The sequence below is a fragment of the Sorex fumeus genome, unplaced genomic scaffold (genome assembly GCF_029834395.1).
Source record: "Sorex fumeus unplaced genomic scaffold, SorFum_2.1 ptg000044l, whole genome shotgun sequence".
In the NCBI taxonomy this organism is placed as follows: Eukaryota; Metazoa; Chordata; class Mammalia; order Eulipotyphla; family Soricidae; genus Sorex; species Sorex fumeus.
Genome location: NW_026606101.1, coordinates 15,313,089 through 15,327,719, shown reverse-complemented (window position 1 = coordinate 15,327,719; position 14,631 = coordinate 15,313,089). Strand labels below are relative to the sequence as shown.

The 14,631-nt window shown below is 49.5% G+C and overlaps 1 protein-coding gene across 6 annotated transcripts in view; it reads right to left on the bottom strand.

Moving 5' to 3' along the window:
* LOC130030403 (syntaphilin-like) overlaps positions 1-8,767 on the bottom strand; it is a 47,812-nt gene extending 39,045 nt beyond the window's left edge. For 4 of the 6 annotated variants that reach the window (XM_056121669.1, XM_056121672.1, XM_056121668.1 and 1 more), the window contains exons 1-2: positions 8,643-8,767; positions 8,308-8,418 (exon numbers count right to left, since the gene is read on the bottom strand). Coding sequence is in view for 2 of the 6 variants with exons in the window: in XM_056121666.1 (XP_055977641.1) it covers positions 8,029-8,061 (33 nt within the window). In the remaining 4 variants the exon portion in view is untranslated. Of the gene's footprint in view, positions 1-8,028; positions 8,074-8,307; positions 8,419-8,642 lie in introns of those variants that run through there. The other 2 variants (XM_056121666.1, XM_056121667.1) reach the window with 1 other exon arrangement.
* Between the last annotated feature and the right edge of the window lie 5,864 nt (positions 8,768-14,631).

The following is a 14,631-nucleotide window of genomic DNA, read 5'->3' as shown; positions in this document are numbered from 1 at the left end:
CCTGGAGTATCTCCGGGTGCTGCTCTGGAGACCTCTCGAGCATTGCTGGGGTGGCCTGAGTGTTTTCTGGCTCCCCAGGGCCCAAGCAGGGTGCAGGCCCAAGTACCGGAATTGACCCGCTGGCCCAGGTGGCCAAGAGCCCCCTGAGCACTGCTTGGGAGCTGCCCCCCACCCCACTGGCCATGTCTGAAGCAGTCAGAGCTGTTACAAAGAGACTCCCAGATAGCTGTCACAGAAATCAGAGGCTCTGACAATGCTAGAACATTCTTTTTTTTCTTTTCCTTTTTTTTGGGGGGGTCACACCCGGCGATGCACAGGCGTTACTCCTGGCTCTGCACTCAAGAATTACTCCTGGCGGTGCTCAGGGGGCCAGATGGGATGCTGGGAATCGAACCCTGGTCGGCCGCGTGCAAGGGAAACACCCTACCTGCTGTACTATCGCTCCAGCCCCTCTAGAACATTCTTGTGTGGTGGGAATGGCAGGAGCAGGCTGGAACTGCTGCTTTTAAGCAAACACTTTGCAACTTGCTGTCACCCCCAAATACCCATTACTTAAAAAAAAAATCTCTGTAGACAGCCCAGACTGAGGTTCCCTGCTTTTCACACTGTTCAATTATGGCATCCAGAGTTCTGAATAACCTAATGAGGTAAACAGTGTCATTGCTGTTTTCCAGATTAAGGAACCAGCTGCTCCCAGAGAAACTCAGCTAGGATGTGAACCCAAGAATCCTGATGCCAGGGCCAGAGGACACCAGTCTATGATGGAAAGGGCGAAATAAAGATGCTTAACGCAGTAACACTGTAGCACTGTCCTCTAGTTGTTCATTGATTTGCCGGAGTGGGCACCAGTAACATCTCCATTGTGAGACTTGTTGTTACTTTTTTTTTTTTTTGCTTTTTGGGTCACACCCGGCGATGCACAGGGGTTACTCCTGGCTCATGCACTCAGGAATTGCTCCTGGCGGTGCTCGGGGGACCATATGGGATGCTGGGAATCGAACCTGTGTTGGCCATGTTGGCTGCGTGCAAGGCAAACGCCCTACCCTCTGTGCTATTGCTCCAGCCCCAAGTTGTTACTGTTTTTGGCAGATCAAATATGCCACGGGGAGCTTGTCAGGCTCTGCTGTGAGGGTGGGATACTCTCGGTAGCTTGCCAGGCGCTCCCAGAGGGATGGAGGAATCAAACCCGGGTCAGCTGCATGCAAGGTAAATGCCCTACCCTCTGTGCTATCACTCCAGCCCTGACGCAGTAGGTTTTGTAAAAAAGTAAAATGTATTCTATTAGAAGGAGTGCCTTTAAAAAAATCTGTTTGCATAGAACCCCCCCTCCTTTTTTTTTATCACACCCAGCAATGCACAGGGGTTACTCCTGGCTCATGCACTCAGGAATAACTCCTGGCTGTGCTGGGGGGACCATATGGGATGCTGGGAATCGAACCCGGGTCGGCTGAGTGCAAGGCAAATGTGCTATCGCTCCGGGCCCCGTATAGAAGCATGTTATTTGGGGGTTAGTATTAAAATGCTCTTCCTCTCACTCTGAACAGAAATGGTAAGTGGAACTCTCTACTTGAGAGTCATTTACATGATCTCATCTAGCCAAATAAAATGTTGATGAACCCAGCATACATTTCCAAAGGTAGTGATGGTTGGGAACTGAAGCCCGCAAATCCCTGCTGTGCGGGCCAGCCTGCCTGTCTTCGAAAGTCAGCATACTTCTAATATCTCTCATGGCTCAGGAAAACAAAGCAAAAACCAAAACCATCTCCACCAAACAAATAACAAAAATCCCAACATCTCCGATTTGCCTCCTTCCTTCAAAGCAGCGGTTTCCGAGCTGAGTCTTCCCCATGCCCTCACCCTCCCTCCAGCCCACGAAGCATTTGTTCCAGCCTCTCGTGAACAAACCATCCACTTGTCTGAACCCCATCCACTAGTTTGTTTTCTTTTTGTTTGGGGGCCACATCCGGCGATGCTCAGGGCTTACTCCTGCCTCTGCACTCAGGAATCACTCCTGGTGGACTTGGGGGACCATATGGGATGCTGGGTGTGGAACCCAGGTCAGCTGTGTGCAAGGCAAGTGCAATACCCACTGTACTATCTCTCTCTTCAGTGCCACCCCCTAACCCCATCAACTCTTTTTATTTATTTTTTGATTAGTGAAACACCATGAGGTACAGTTGTAGATTTACAGATTTTTGTGCTTGGGTTTCCGTTATACAATGATTGAGTACTCATCCCTCCACCAGAGCCCATTCTCTACCACCAATGATCCCAGTAACCTTCCCACTCCCCCCCCCCCCCCCCCATCCCACCACACCCCTGTGGCAGGGCATTCCCTTTTGTTCTTTCTCTCCTTTTGGGTGCTGTGGAGTGCAAAAGAGGCATTGAGTGGCAATCATGTTTGGTCTATAGTCTACTTTCAGCATGCTTCTCCCATCCTGGGAGGATCCTCCCGACACCCTTTATTTGGTGCTCCCTTCTCTATCTGAGCTGCCTTCTCCGCCAGCATGTGCAGCTGGCCTCCAAGCCATGGAGTGAACCTCCTGGTACTTATCTTGGTTATTCTTGGGTGTTAGTCTCCCAATTTGTTACTTTATATTCCCCAGATGAATGCAATCCCCACCAACTCTTATCCCCCCCCTAAAGTGGAGACAACACTGAGGAAAGAGTTGCTGAATCAGTAGCTAATCAGAACTTTACTAGCTCAATTCAGAGCCCTACTCAGGCTGATTTTCCAAGCAAGGGCCTGGGCCCAGGCCGCCCGGGGAGCTGGCAGCCGGAGGGGAGCTCCCCAGTGTCCTGGCTTCCTGGGGCTGGTTCTTTCCACTGCGCCAGGCTGCTTCCAGACACTCCCTTCGGGCTGGCTCAGTACCTCAATTCAGAGGCCAGTGCTGAGCATGTGACAAACACTTCATAAATATCTGTCCATTCAGAGGTGCGAAGCAGCCTGGGGGACACGCGCCTCCTCCCCCCCTCCCGTCCCCAGGTCCCTCAGCTCTCGCACTTAGCGCCCCAACAAACCCTCCCTCAGTGTGAGCAAGCGGCACAGTAAATGAAGAAAAGGCCCCTCAGGCCTCTGGTGACCTGGATCTAGAATGACCCCATGCGGCTAAGCAAAATAATCCATATAGGCCAGAGTTGTGATCCCAGCTTTGCTGAGTAATCTTGGGTAAATGCCGCCACCTCTCCCGAGGCTGGGTGTTCCAGATGGGCGGGCTGCTGAGAATAATAGGAGGAAGGATTCCCTAGGTCGATGGAGGGGTGTATTTGACAAGCTTTCTGAAAAGAATTTCAGAGATGCCGCTAAGGAGAGGCAAGTTTCAGGTGCACCTGGGACAAATGGAGACTTCTGGTGAAACTGCCATCAAGTGAGCTCAAGTGATCCCTTGGACCCTTGGTCATTTTTTGGGACTGTGTGCTTCAAAGTCAAAAAGTCTTTAGAATTCTTTAGAATGGTTCTAAGTGAGGGAGAATTCTTTTTTTTGGGGGGGGGGAGGGGGTGTCACACCTGGCAATGCACAGGGGTTACTCCTGCCTCTGCACTCAGGAATTACTCCTGGCAGTAATTGGGAGACCATATGGGATATCGGGGATCGAACCCGGGTCTGCCGTGTGCAAGGCAAACACCCTACCAGCTATACTATTGCTCCGGCCCCGAGGGAGAATTCTTATACACAAACACAAGTCAGAAAATAAGGTGCACAAAGAGTGGCCTTCCTACCCGCCCCTCCCCCTCAGGATTTCTTTCTATGCCTCATTAAGTCCCCCAGTTGCTGCACCTAGCCCTCAAGTTCCCCTGCATGTTAAGATATGCCTCCTGCAGGCAGAGGGCGGCTCTCTCAAACCAGAGATCCCCTTTCACTCTTTCCTGTATCCCAAACCCTTAGCCCAGGGCCTGACCAACACACAAGACACCAAATAAGAGAAACATTTAGTGAGACGAGCAATAGTCTCTGATCCTCGGGGATGCGGTGGTATTTGGAACTCCAAGAGCTAGCAGATGCATCCGCTCTGTATCTGGGATGGGAACGGATTTACCCAAAGTAACACTTGCAGGGAGAGCTCAGACTAAAAGCAGCCCACTGACTCCCCAAACGATGCCACCCAGTAAACCTTCTCAGGTTCTCCAACAGATTCGCCATGTGCTTCTGGGCTTGAGCCTGACCCAGGCTTTCTTACATGTAAAATGAATAACATGGTAGTGCCTTGGGAACAGAGAACTAGTACAAGGGCTAAGGTGCTTGTCTTGTATCCCGCCACGTCTGGCTCGAATTCCTGGCGCTCCCTGTGGCTCCCCAAGCTCCACTCAGGTCAGTCCTGCGCACAGCGCCAGGTGCGGTCCAACCCCCAATCGCCTAAGTAATGGCAATGGCCCGAGGAGTAAATATTCAAACCTCTATAAAGCAGGGTGTTCCCCTATTTGTGAAAGCACGCAGGAAGAATGTTGATCTTTCTGGCGCATCCGTCCTTCTAGCTCAGGGACAGAACCCTCCCTCAGCAAGCAGAGCCCCCAGCGACAGGAAGACTTTTCAGGGCTGCTGTCCACAGTTTTCAGTCCTGCCAGTCCCCTGCAGTGCAGTCTTAGGGGGGAAACATCTTGTCCTGAGTCCTCCGCGGTGGTTCTTCCTCCAATCCCCTCTGCGTGCACGAGAACCGCCCCCGCCCCTCATAGTCCTGCGAGCAGGATGTTGGGACTCAGCACAGCCCAGGGCAAGAACACTCCATCCCACCAGAGGACAGACACACAGTCCTGCCACTCCAGCAGGGCAGCCTCAGGCAAGGCCATCTCTAAGTCTCAGTCTCCTCTTTAAAATAGGCATCATATGCCCAGGGCTGAGCTACGTCACGGGCTGGTGCTTCATAAACGAAACGAAGGAAAATAATAATGACCTCATTTTCGCTTAACAAAATCCATGTGACCAGAGGTCCAAATCGAGGAGAGACAGGACAAGGCTAAATGCCTCCTCGCTTGTGGCTGACCCTGGGTTTGATCCCTGGCACCACACAGGGTCTCCTGAGCACCCGCTGAGCACTGCTGGATGTGGCCCCCAAGTCAAGGAGCAAAGGAAGAAAGCCAAAAGGTTAGAACCACAAGAGGCCGCAGGGATCGTGCACTTCAGGCCTGGGCTTCAGAGCAGAGAGCCCAGAGGCGGGAGGCGGCGGCAGGATGGACCTAGGTCACACCGTGAGTTGCTGGTACGAGGAGACCTGACATGGCTATTTTGCAGGGAGGCCTGTCCAGTAGAGCTTAGCCTGCCCTGATGTTTTAGGGTCACTGAAGCTATACCTGGTGGTGCTGGATAGCGGGACACAGCGCGTCCCCTGCAAGGCCTGCACTCCCCCTCTCCAGCCCCCGGGCCTGGGCCTCTTGATTTTTCTACTGCTCCTCTATTTTGGCCCATTGGGTTTTTCCTTCTTTTTTTTTCTTTTTGGGTCACACCCAGCGATCCACAGGGGTCACTCCTGGCTCTGCACTCAGGAATCACCCCTGGCAGTGCTCAGGGGACCATACAGGATGCCGGGAATCAAACCCGGGTTGGCCGTGTGCAAGGCAAACGCCCTACCCTCTGTGCTCCACCCCGGGTTTTTCCTTCTTCCCCGGCCCCCCAACACAGCAAGTGCCTGGACTCCCTCCCTCCCCAGGCCCCCCTCCTTTCCATTCATCTCTCACCCACCAGCACCAGCTGTGTGCGCATGCCACCACCACTCCCATCTCATCTTGCCCCTTCACACATGACCAGGGGAGGGGGGGGACGGCTGGGGGCCACAGGCCATATCCCCTCACCATAGTACTAGTAACTGTGATAACGATGGTCACCAACGGGGCCGGAGAGAGATAGCACAGAGGGTAGGGCGCTTGTGGCTGACCCAGGTTCGATCCCCAACATCCCATATAGTCCCCCGAGCCCTCCAGGAGTGATTCCTGAGTGCAGGGTCAGGAATAACCCCTGAACATTGTCGGGTGTGGCCCCCCAAAAAAACCCAAAAAACAAATAAAGGTAACCAACAACACATACAGGGCCCTGTGGTGATTTTCCTGACACCGCTGGTGCATTTCCAGCTTCCTCCCTCATCTATCTGAGTTAGAGACAACATTTCCTCAAACTTCTTTGTTTTAAGGGACGGTGGGCGGGCGGGGGGGGGGGGGGTGTCACACCCATACATGCTCAGGGCTTATTCCTGGCTCCGTGTTCAGGGATCACTCCTGGCTGGGGTGCTGGACACTAACCTCAGGTGAGCTGTCCGCTGTGCTATGCCTCTGGCCCTCCTCCTCAGACTGATTTGATGCAACACTGACTAAGCCCAGCCACGGGCTAGTGGTGAGAGGCGCAGAGAGGAAACACTCAGGGCTCTGCTGGGAGGAGCGTCTCGTGCGTGGAACAGGGGCCCAGGGCGGTTATGGCCACAATCTCTTTTGGCCCAGCTGTACAGCAGCGAAGCGTCCTGCCCTTCCCCGTGGGGAGTCTCCATCACACTGTCTGAGGCCAACTCTGGCCATGGAATAAACTGGAGCAAGAAAGGGTGGACGAGGGGGCTAGAGTGATAGAACAGCGGGTAGGGCGGCCCACCCGGGTTCGATTCCCAGTATCCCATATGGTCCCCCAAGCACCGCCAGGAGAAATTCCTGAGTGCAGAGCCAGAAGTAACCTGTGCATTGCTGGGTTTGACGCCCCTTCTCCCCCCCCCCAAAAAAAAAGAAAAAGCAAAGAAAGGGTGGACAAGAGGCTGCAAATGACAGCAGGAGAGAAGGTAAATAGACAATACGGACATGAAAAGTGGTCTGTCTGGTTTCAAGGAGACTTCAGGGAGAGGAGGGGCGTGCAGGGGGTCTGTGTGAGATCAGAACCCTCGGGGCCCCATAGCGTCCTACCACACCCCCCACCCTGCCTTAGGGACTCTGCCTCTGCTGCCAGGATTTTCCAAAGCCCAGCTGGGTTACCCATGCCCCCGCGGGCCTGTCAGCTGCCAGAGAGATGTTTCAGCCTTTGCAGTGGGAACATCTGCACTGCCTGGATGCTTCCTAGGCCTTTAGCCGGGCGGCCCAACACACTCTTAAGGGACCAGCCAGAGGCACGAGAGGGAGAGAGGGAGGAAGGAGGGTCCCAGCGTCCCTGGCTCCCCCCACCCCCAAGCCCCCAACAACACGCTTTGTGCACAGACACGGCTTCTCTGTCCATCTCACCGAATCCTCACCAGAGCCCCCGGAGACCCCCACGGATCCCAGACTGAGGAATGAGGGAACTGAAACGTGGGAAGCCACTGCACAGAGGTGACCCTAGTGATGGGGGACTGGGATGCCACGGTAGGACAGACTGGTGCCACCAGAGTCACTGCACCCACAAGGTCACTGTTTCGAGAACTTCCGGGTCCAAACCCCTTCTTTCCCAGCCCCAAAGCTTAAGTTCTGAGCTTCTTTAGGAGGTGCGGGTGGGTGAGGGTTCCACCCCACCAGGAAGAGCCAGTCACGAACGAAAAGTGAACTGACCAAGAAGCAATTCAACACCTGCATTTGACAGACGAACGGACACCCACACGGGAAAGAACTAAGATGGATACATGTGGTCTACGGGGACGCAAAGGCCCTGGGGACCACACTCGGGGCCCTTCCCTCCACTCCACCCCAGCAGATGGGCAGAAGGGCAGAGGGTGGCAGAGCCCTCAGCGTAAGGGCTGATGACGGGTTGGCAGATTGTTCCAAAGAGCCGGGCTCCCTCCCGGCTGAAGGGCGAGGGAAAAAATCCCCTGGTCCCTGTGAGGGAGACTGAGGCCAGGCCTCCCTCCACCCGGGCTCCTGGACCTCGTTTCCAGTTCTCCTGCGGGGCCTTGCTGCTTCTCCACCGGGGGACAAGGTGAGGAATCAAGCACTGGCACTTGACCTTGGGGTGGTTACGGGGTTCCCTCCTCCTGCCACCCCCAAGTACCCTTGCTCCTCCCCCCAAGAAGGGGCGGAACTGTTTGCTAAATACCCGACGACGCGGCAGACAGACGCGAGTGGGGGTGGTCCTTAAGACCCTCCCCGTCGCCCACCTTAGGCGTCTTCCCAGCTGCAATGGGCATCATCCGTCTAACGAGCGCATTTCCCGAGGGGTGGGGGCGGGGGGCGCAGGATACCGGGTGCAGGGAATGAAGGGAGGGTAAGATGAGTCACAGTTAACCCCTCCTCGGCCGGGGCCCACTGGAGGATTCTACCGCAGCGAGCAGTCTCCCGCCGCCCCCCTCCGCCCGCCCCCCTCTGCGGTGCGGCTCCGTGGGGGAGACTGGGGGGTTGGGGGAGCCCCCCGCCCGTCTGCTCCGCGGCCTCCTCACCTGCGTCCACGCGCCCGCCCTCCGCAGCCCCGCCGGCTCGCAGCGCTCCAGCCCCGCTTGGCGCAGCGCCTCTGCAGTCGCCGCTGCAGCTGCCCGGCCTGGATCAGCGACCTGCGGCGGCGGGGGAAGGAAAAAAATTAACTGGGGTTGGGAAAAAAAAATTGAGATTTTTTTTTTTTAGAGAAGACGCGCGGGGCCGCGCGGGCGGTCGCGCCCGGGGCCGCAGGGGGCGGCTGCGGGCGGGGCGCGGGGTCCCCGGCGCGTGCAGGGCGCGGCCCCTCCACCTCCCCGCGCGGGGCGCCGGGGCGCGGCGGGGCCCGGCTCGGGGGCATCACCTGCGGCCGCGTCCATGGCTCCGGCCGCCCTGCCGGGGCCGCCGAGCAGCGCTCCCGAGGCGCTGCTGCAGGCGGCTCGCGGGGTGCGCGCCCGGGCTGGGGCTGCCGGGAGGGCGGGGCGCAGGCTGACGGGGTGCCGGGGCGCAGCCAGTCGGCGGCTCGCGGGCAGCTGCGTAAGCGGCCCGGCCTCACTTTGCTTCTTAAAGAGATAGTTGGCACCCGGCTCCAGGGGGCGCTGGCGGGGGCCTCTCGTACCCACGCGCGGGGGGCCCCCGACTCACAGCGCGGCGGGCGCGCGCCAGGGCGTGGCGGGGAGCGCGTGGCTCCCACGACAGGCAGGGGCACCCTGGGCCCGTCTCTTGCCTTTTTCTTTTTGGGTCACACCCGGCGATGCTCAGGGCTTACTCCTGGCTCCACACTCAGGAATCACTCCTGGCGGTGCTCGGGGGACCATATGGGATGCCGAGGATGGAACCCGGGTGCAAGGCAACGCCCTCCCCGCTGTACTATCGTTCCGGTCCCCGTGTCTCTTACCTTTCTGGGCTCCAGCTTTCTCCTTTGTAACAAGGGGTGATGGTTTCAGCTTCACCTGGAATTTTTTTTTTTAATTTTAAATTTATTATTTATTTTGGTCTGGGGACCACACCCGGACACTGTGTGTATCAGAGCTTACTCCTGGTCTTGCGCTCAGGGCTCACTCCTGGTGGGCCCGGGTCAGTGGGGCGGGGCAAGTGCCTGGGACTGAACCTCTGACTGTGCTCTGGGCTGTCTCCTGGCTGTGTCCTCAGAGGTCATCCTTGGAGGTTCTCGTGGAACCATAAAAGGTGCCCTGGGACCAGTTGGAATGGCAGGGTGTGTGCGAGGTAAGAACCTTAGCCCTGTACTATCTCTCTGGCCATCTAGCAGGACTTTTTGGAGGTTGGGGCCCCACCAGGCTGTGCTCAGGGTTTACTCCTGCCTTTGTGCTCAGTAATCACTCCTGGTGGTGTTCAGTTCACCCTACACGATGCCTGGGAACAAACCGGGGGTAGGCAATGTGCAAGGCAAGTGCCTTAACAGTACCAGGACTTTTAATTTTATTAAAAATTTTAAAATTGAGATTCTGTGGTTTACAATACTGTTAATTATGGTTTCTCAGGCACATAATTCTACACCCATCACTGGTGTACCCATCTCTGTCCTCTCAATAACCCCAATGTTCCTCCCCCACCACCAAGGTTGTGTGAATCAGTTCTGCTATGCTACCTTTTAGCCCTTGGTTGCTACTTTGCTGTATATCTCTGAGTTCCACATATGAGAGATCTTTATGTATATATCCCTTTCTTCCTAACTTCGCACGAAATCCTCAGTTCCGTTTATCTTGCTAGAAATTGGACGATTTTGTTATTTTTTACAGCTGAATAGTATTCCATTGTTTATATATACCACTTCTTGATCCATTCATCTGTAGTTGGGCATTTGGATTGTTTCCTATCTTGGTTATTGTACTAAATGTGATGATGAACATAGATGGCATATTTTTTTTGAATTAATGTTTTTGTGTTTGGGGGGTACATGCCAAGAAGTGGTACAATGGCTTTATATGACAGTCCTATTCCTATTTTTTTTTCTTTTTGGGTCACACCCGGCGATGCACAGGAGTTACTCCTGGTTCATGCACTCAGGAATTACTCCTGGCGGTGCTCAGGGGACCATATGGGATGCTGGGAATCGAACCTAGGTTGACTGCGTGCAAGGCAAACGCCCTACCTGCTGTGCTATTGCTCCAGCCCCTCCTATTTTTTTTGAGAGAGTTCCATATTGCTTTCCATAGAGGCAGGACCAGATGATGCTCCCACCAACAGTGGATGAGGGTTTCTTTCTCACCACAGCCTTACTAGCACTCTTTCCAGACTTTTTGATATGTGCCATTCTAACGGGCATGAGATATATCTTATTGCTGTTTTCATTTGCATTTCCCTAATCATGAGTGACAGTGAGCACTATTTCAAATGCCTGTTGGACATCTGTATGTCCTCTTTGAAAGTGTCTATTCATCTCTTCACCCCATTTGTGAATGGGGTTGTTGGATTTGTTGTTGTTGAGTTTTGTGAGTGCTTTACAGATTTCAGATATCAGCTGTTTATCTGATGTCTGTGTGCAAATATTTTCTCCCATTCAGTAGGGTGTCTTTGTATTGGGGCCTGAGTTTCTTTTCTATGCAGAAGGTTTTTAATTTGATGTAGAACCATTTGTTTAATTTTGTTTTTGTTGTTTCTGCCACTGGTAATCTTGTTAAAGACTCCTCTGCAGTCAATATCTTGGAGAGTTCTGCTCTTTTCTTCAATGTATTTTATGATGTCTGGTCTAATCTTTAATCCAATTTGAGTTTACTTTTTTTTTTTGGCTTTTTGGGTCACACCCGGTGTTGCACAGGGGTTACTCCTGGTTCTGCACTCAAGAATTACTCCTGGCGGTGCTCAGGGGACCATTTGGGACACTGGGAATCGAACCCAGGTCAGCCGCATGCAAAGCAAACGTCCTACCCTCTGTGCTATCGTTCTAGCCGCCAATTTGAGTTTACTTTTATGAGTGGTGTCAGGTAAGGTTCTAATTTCATTTCCTTACACGTGACTACCCAGTTTTCCCAACACTATTGGTTGAAGAGATTTCCTTGCTTCACTTCATATATTTAGCCCCTTTGTCATAGATTACCTGCCCATAACTCTGGGGGCCTAAATCAGGAGTTACTAGGACTTTTAAGTGACCTGTATTTGGGCTCCTAAAAAAAAAAACGAGCAAGATGGCAAAGCATTGGAAGGATAATGATAATCTAAAATGTTCATCACTTTCCTCATATTTTTTCCATCTAGTCTCGAGGAAAAGAAGAGGAGGAAGTCCAAAAAATTAGATTCTCTGTCCAGCCCTTTCACTTCTAGCTGTACAATCCACAGAATATATACTGTAATTTTTCAGAGAAGCATTAGTAATATCCCCAACGTGAAACAATCTACATGACTATCAATTGATGAATGGATAAACAAATGTGGCATACTCATGTAATGGGATATTAATCTGGCATTTAAAAGGAAGAGAGCATAAATGTTGGCCACATCAATATACCTTGGAAACATTATACTAAGTGAAGAAAGTCAAGCATAAAAGGCCTCCAAACATTAGAGACTAAACGTAAATAAGTGGTTGGAAGGAGGAAAGGAATGGTAAGTGAATTAATGAGTACAAGCTTTCTTTTAAGGTGATGAAAATTTTCTAAAATTAGAGAAGGGTGATAGTTGTGTAATGCTGTGAAGATACTAAAAACCATGAATTGAACACTTAGATACAGTACATTTTATGAGGTATATCTCCAAGAGAGTTGTTAAAGCTATTAGAAAATTAAATCAATTATATTGAAGGAGCAGCATTTATCCTGGAAATGCAAGGTTGGTTAAATTTGTTTAACTGACCAGTTTAGTTCATCATATTAGCAGTCAAAAGAAGAAAAGCTTATTCCAATCAATTGATTCAGAAAAAGCATTTAACATAAATTAAATACTCATTCACAAATAATGAAATATAAATATCTATCTCAACATATGAGGACTAGAAAGGAATATTCTCAACTTGACAAACATTACCTATACAGATACATACCCATATAAAATATAGCTGATATCATGCTTGGTGGTGAAAGAGTGACTTGTCTTCTCTGCATAGAAATAGCTTGCAAAGAAGAAAACTGGCCCAAGTTGTATGTTACATGATTGCATGTGTTGAAAATCCCAAGCAAGTGACTACAATCAAACAAATTCCTAGAACAAACTTATGCATTTAGTAAGGTCATATGATCCAAAGTTAACAATAAAAGTCAATTATATTAATGAAAATGATAGTAGTATGGAAAATATTGAAGACAGTGCTAGGGAAAGACTAGTGAGGGAGGTGGCTATAACTCAAAAAGGGCAACATAAATTATATATGAGAGAACCGTACTGAAGTGTTACATGTGATAAAATTACATAGAAAAAAACATACAAATAAGTGCTTTTATAACTGGTGAACTGTTAAGAAAATGAATTAGATAAGATATTACTAGTGGGAGATATTGGTTAAAAGATATTCAGAATCTGACATTATTTATTCCAACTGCATATGAATATACAGGTATCAAAAATATCACTGGATGAAGTGAATGAAGTGCAAAAGTCATTCTGGAAAAATGAAGTGCAAAAGTCATTCTGGAAAAAATTGCTAATTTAAAACAATTGGGACCTCTCCAGCAGTGCTGGGGGCCCCAAGTAACTTTCAGTAATGCTTAGCCCCAGCAGTATGGCACTGACACGTCAGAGCTTAGCCAATGAAGCAGTGATGTTCCTACCCAGAGGTACCAGGGGTCACTGGGGCAGAAGGAATGGAGTGCTGGCATTAAACTAAGGGCCTCCCTAATGCAAAGCATATGCACCACCCAGCTATCTCACTAGCCCATAATTAAAAAAAATTAAGCATGCAGTTACCATGCACCCAGTAATTCCAATTCTAGATATTTAACTTAAACACACACATAACTGCTCACAAATTTATATAGCAACCCTATTTACAGTTGTTAAAAATAAAAGCAAATGTTTCTTAGGGGGTAAATGGATAAGTAAACTATGTGTATTCAGATGACAGGCTATTACTGTGCAATAAATAGGAACAGTGAATGGAACTCATGGGTATATACAATAACTTGGACAAATCTTAAAGACATTATACAAAGTGAAAGAAGACAACTTTAAAATATTATGGACTATATGATTTCATTAAGGACCACCCCCTCAAATGACAAGACTATATTCACAGTAGAAGGGTGGTTGCCAGGACTTAGACTGAAGGAGAGTGCAAGGGAGATGACTGAGCATAAAGCTATTGTTAGTGTTTTATTGTGGTGGTTTCAGGAATGCTTTAAATTCATATAACTGCGCACCAAAATGAAAAATTCAATTTTTCCTGTATGTTAATTTTAAGAATAAAATAACTTAAAAGGTAATTTTGACATTTTAATAGCATAGTTAATATATCAAAAAGAGCACTTTAATGTAGTTTGTAGCATAATTCCAGATATAACAGTATTTTAGAGTATTCTAGGCTTTATATTTCATAAAGTATATACAATGCAGTATATAATGGAGCTCACAGAGCATTATATGAAAATTTCCTAATTAAAACTTAAGTCTATTAAGAAAGAAAACAATAGTTGTGTGTTTGTTTTGGGTTTTGTTTTTGGGGCCACACCCACTGGTGTTCAGGGCTTACTTCTGGCTCTGTGCTCAGAGGTCATTCCTTAAGGGGCTCAGGGGACCATATGTGATGCTGGGGATGAAACTGAGGTCAGCTGCATGCAAAGCAAGTGTCTTAGTCAATATGCTATCTCTCAGGCTCCCCCCAAACAATAGTTTTAATATCAAAAATGCTCAGTAAAGACCAAGTAAAAGAACATTTATTATGCTAGTCCTTGTATTCGAAGACAACATGCAGAGTAAATATCTGCTAATTTTTAACATAAAAGCAAAATTTATTTTGCTTACACATATATTATGACTACACTAATTGAGTGGCAAAAAAGTTAAATAGCCTGTAAATAGACCCAAAGCCATTCGGGTCATTTAAAATAAAGATGAATTTTACAACTACTCAATTAAGATATTAGATTAAAAATCAGGGATTATGTCAAATGAAGGACGATATGTATTAGAATCAATTTACTGTTATTTGTGGGACAATAATAAAATTTGAATTCAATTTGATAAAATATAAGTGAGTGATCCAATATAAATTTGAAATACTGATGGAAAGATTGGTGGTGTATCTCTGAAACTGTATCAACAATGACTTCAACAGTTTATAAACTATAGTATCTCAATAAAAAATTAATTAATTTTTAAGGTCTTTAAATATTTCTTGAAGGCAAATGCTATTTAAAATATGTATGCTAAGCACATTTAGGTCAAGGAAATGGTAAATGCTATAT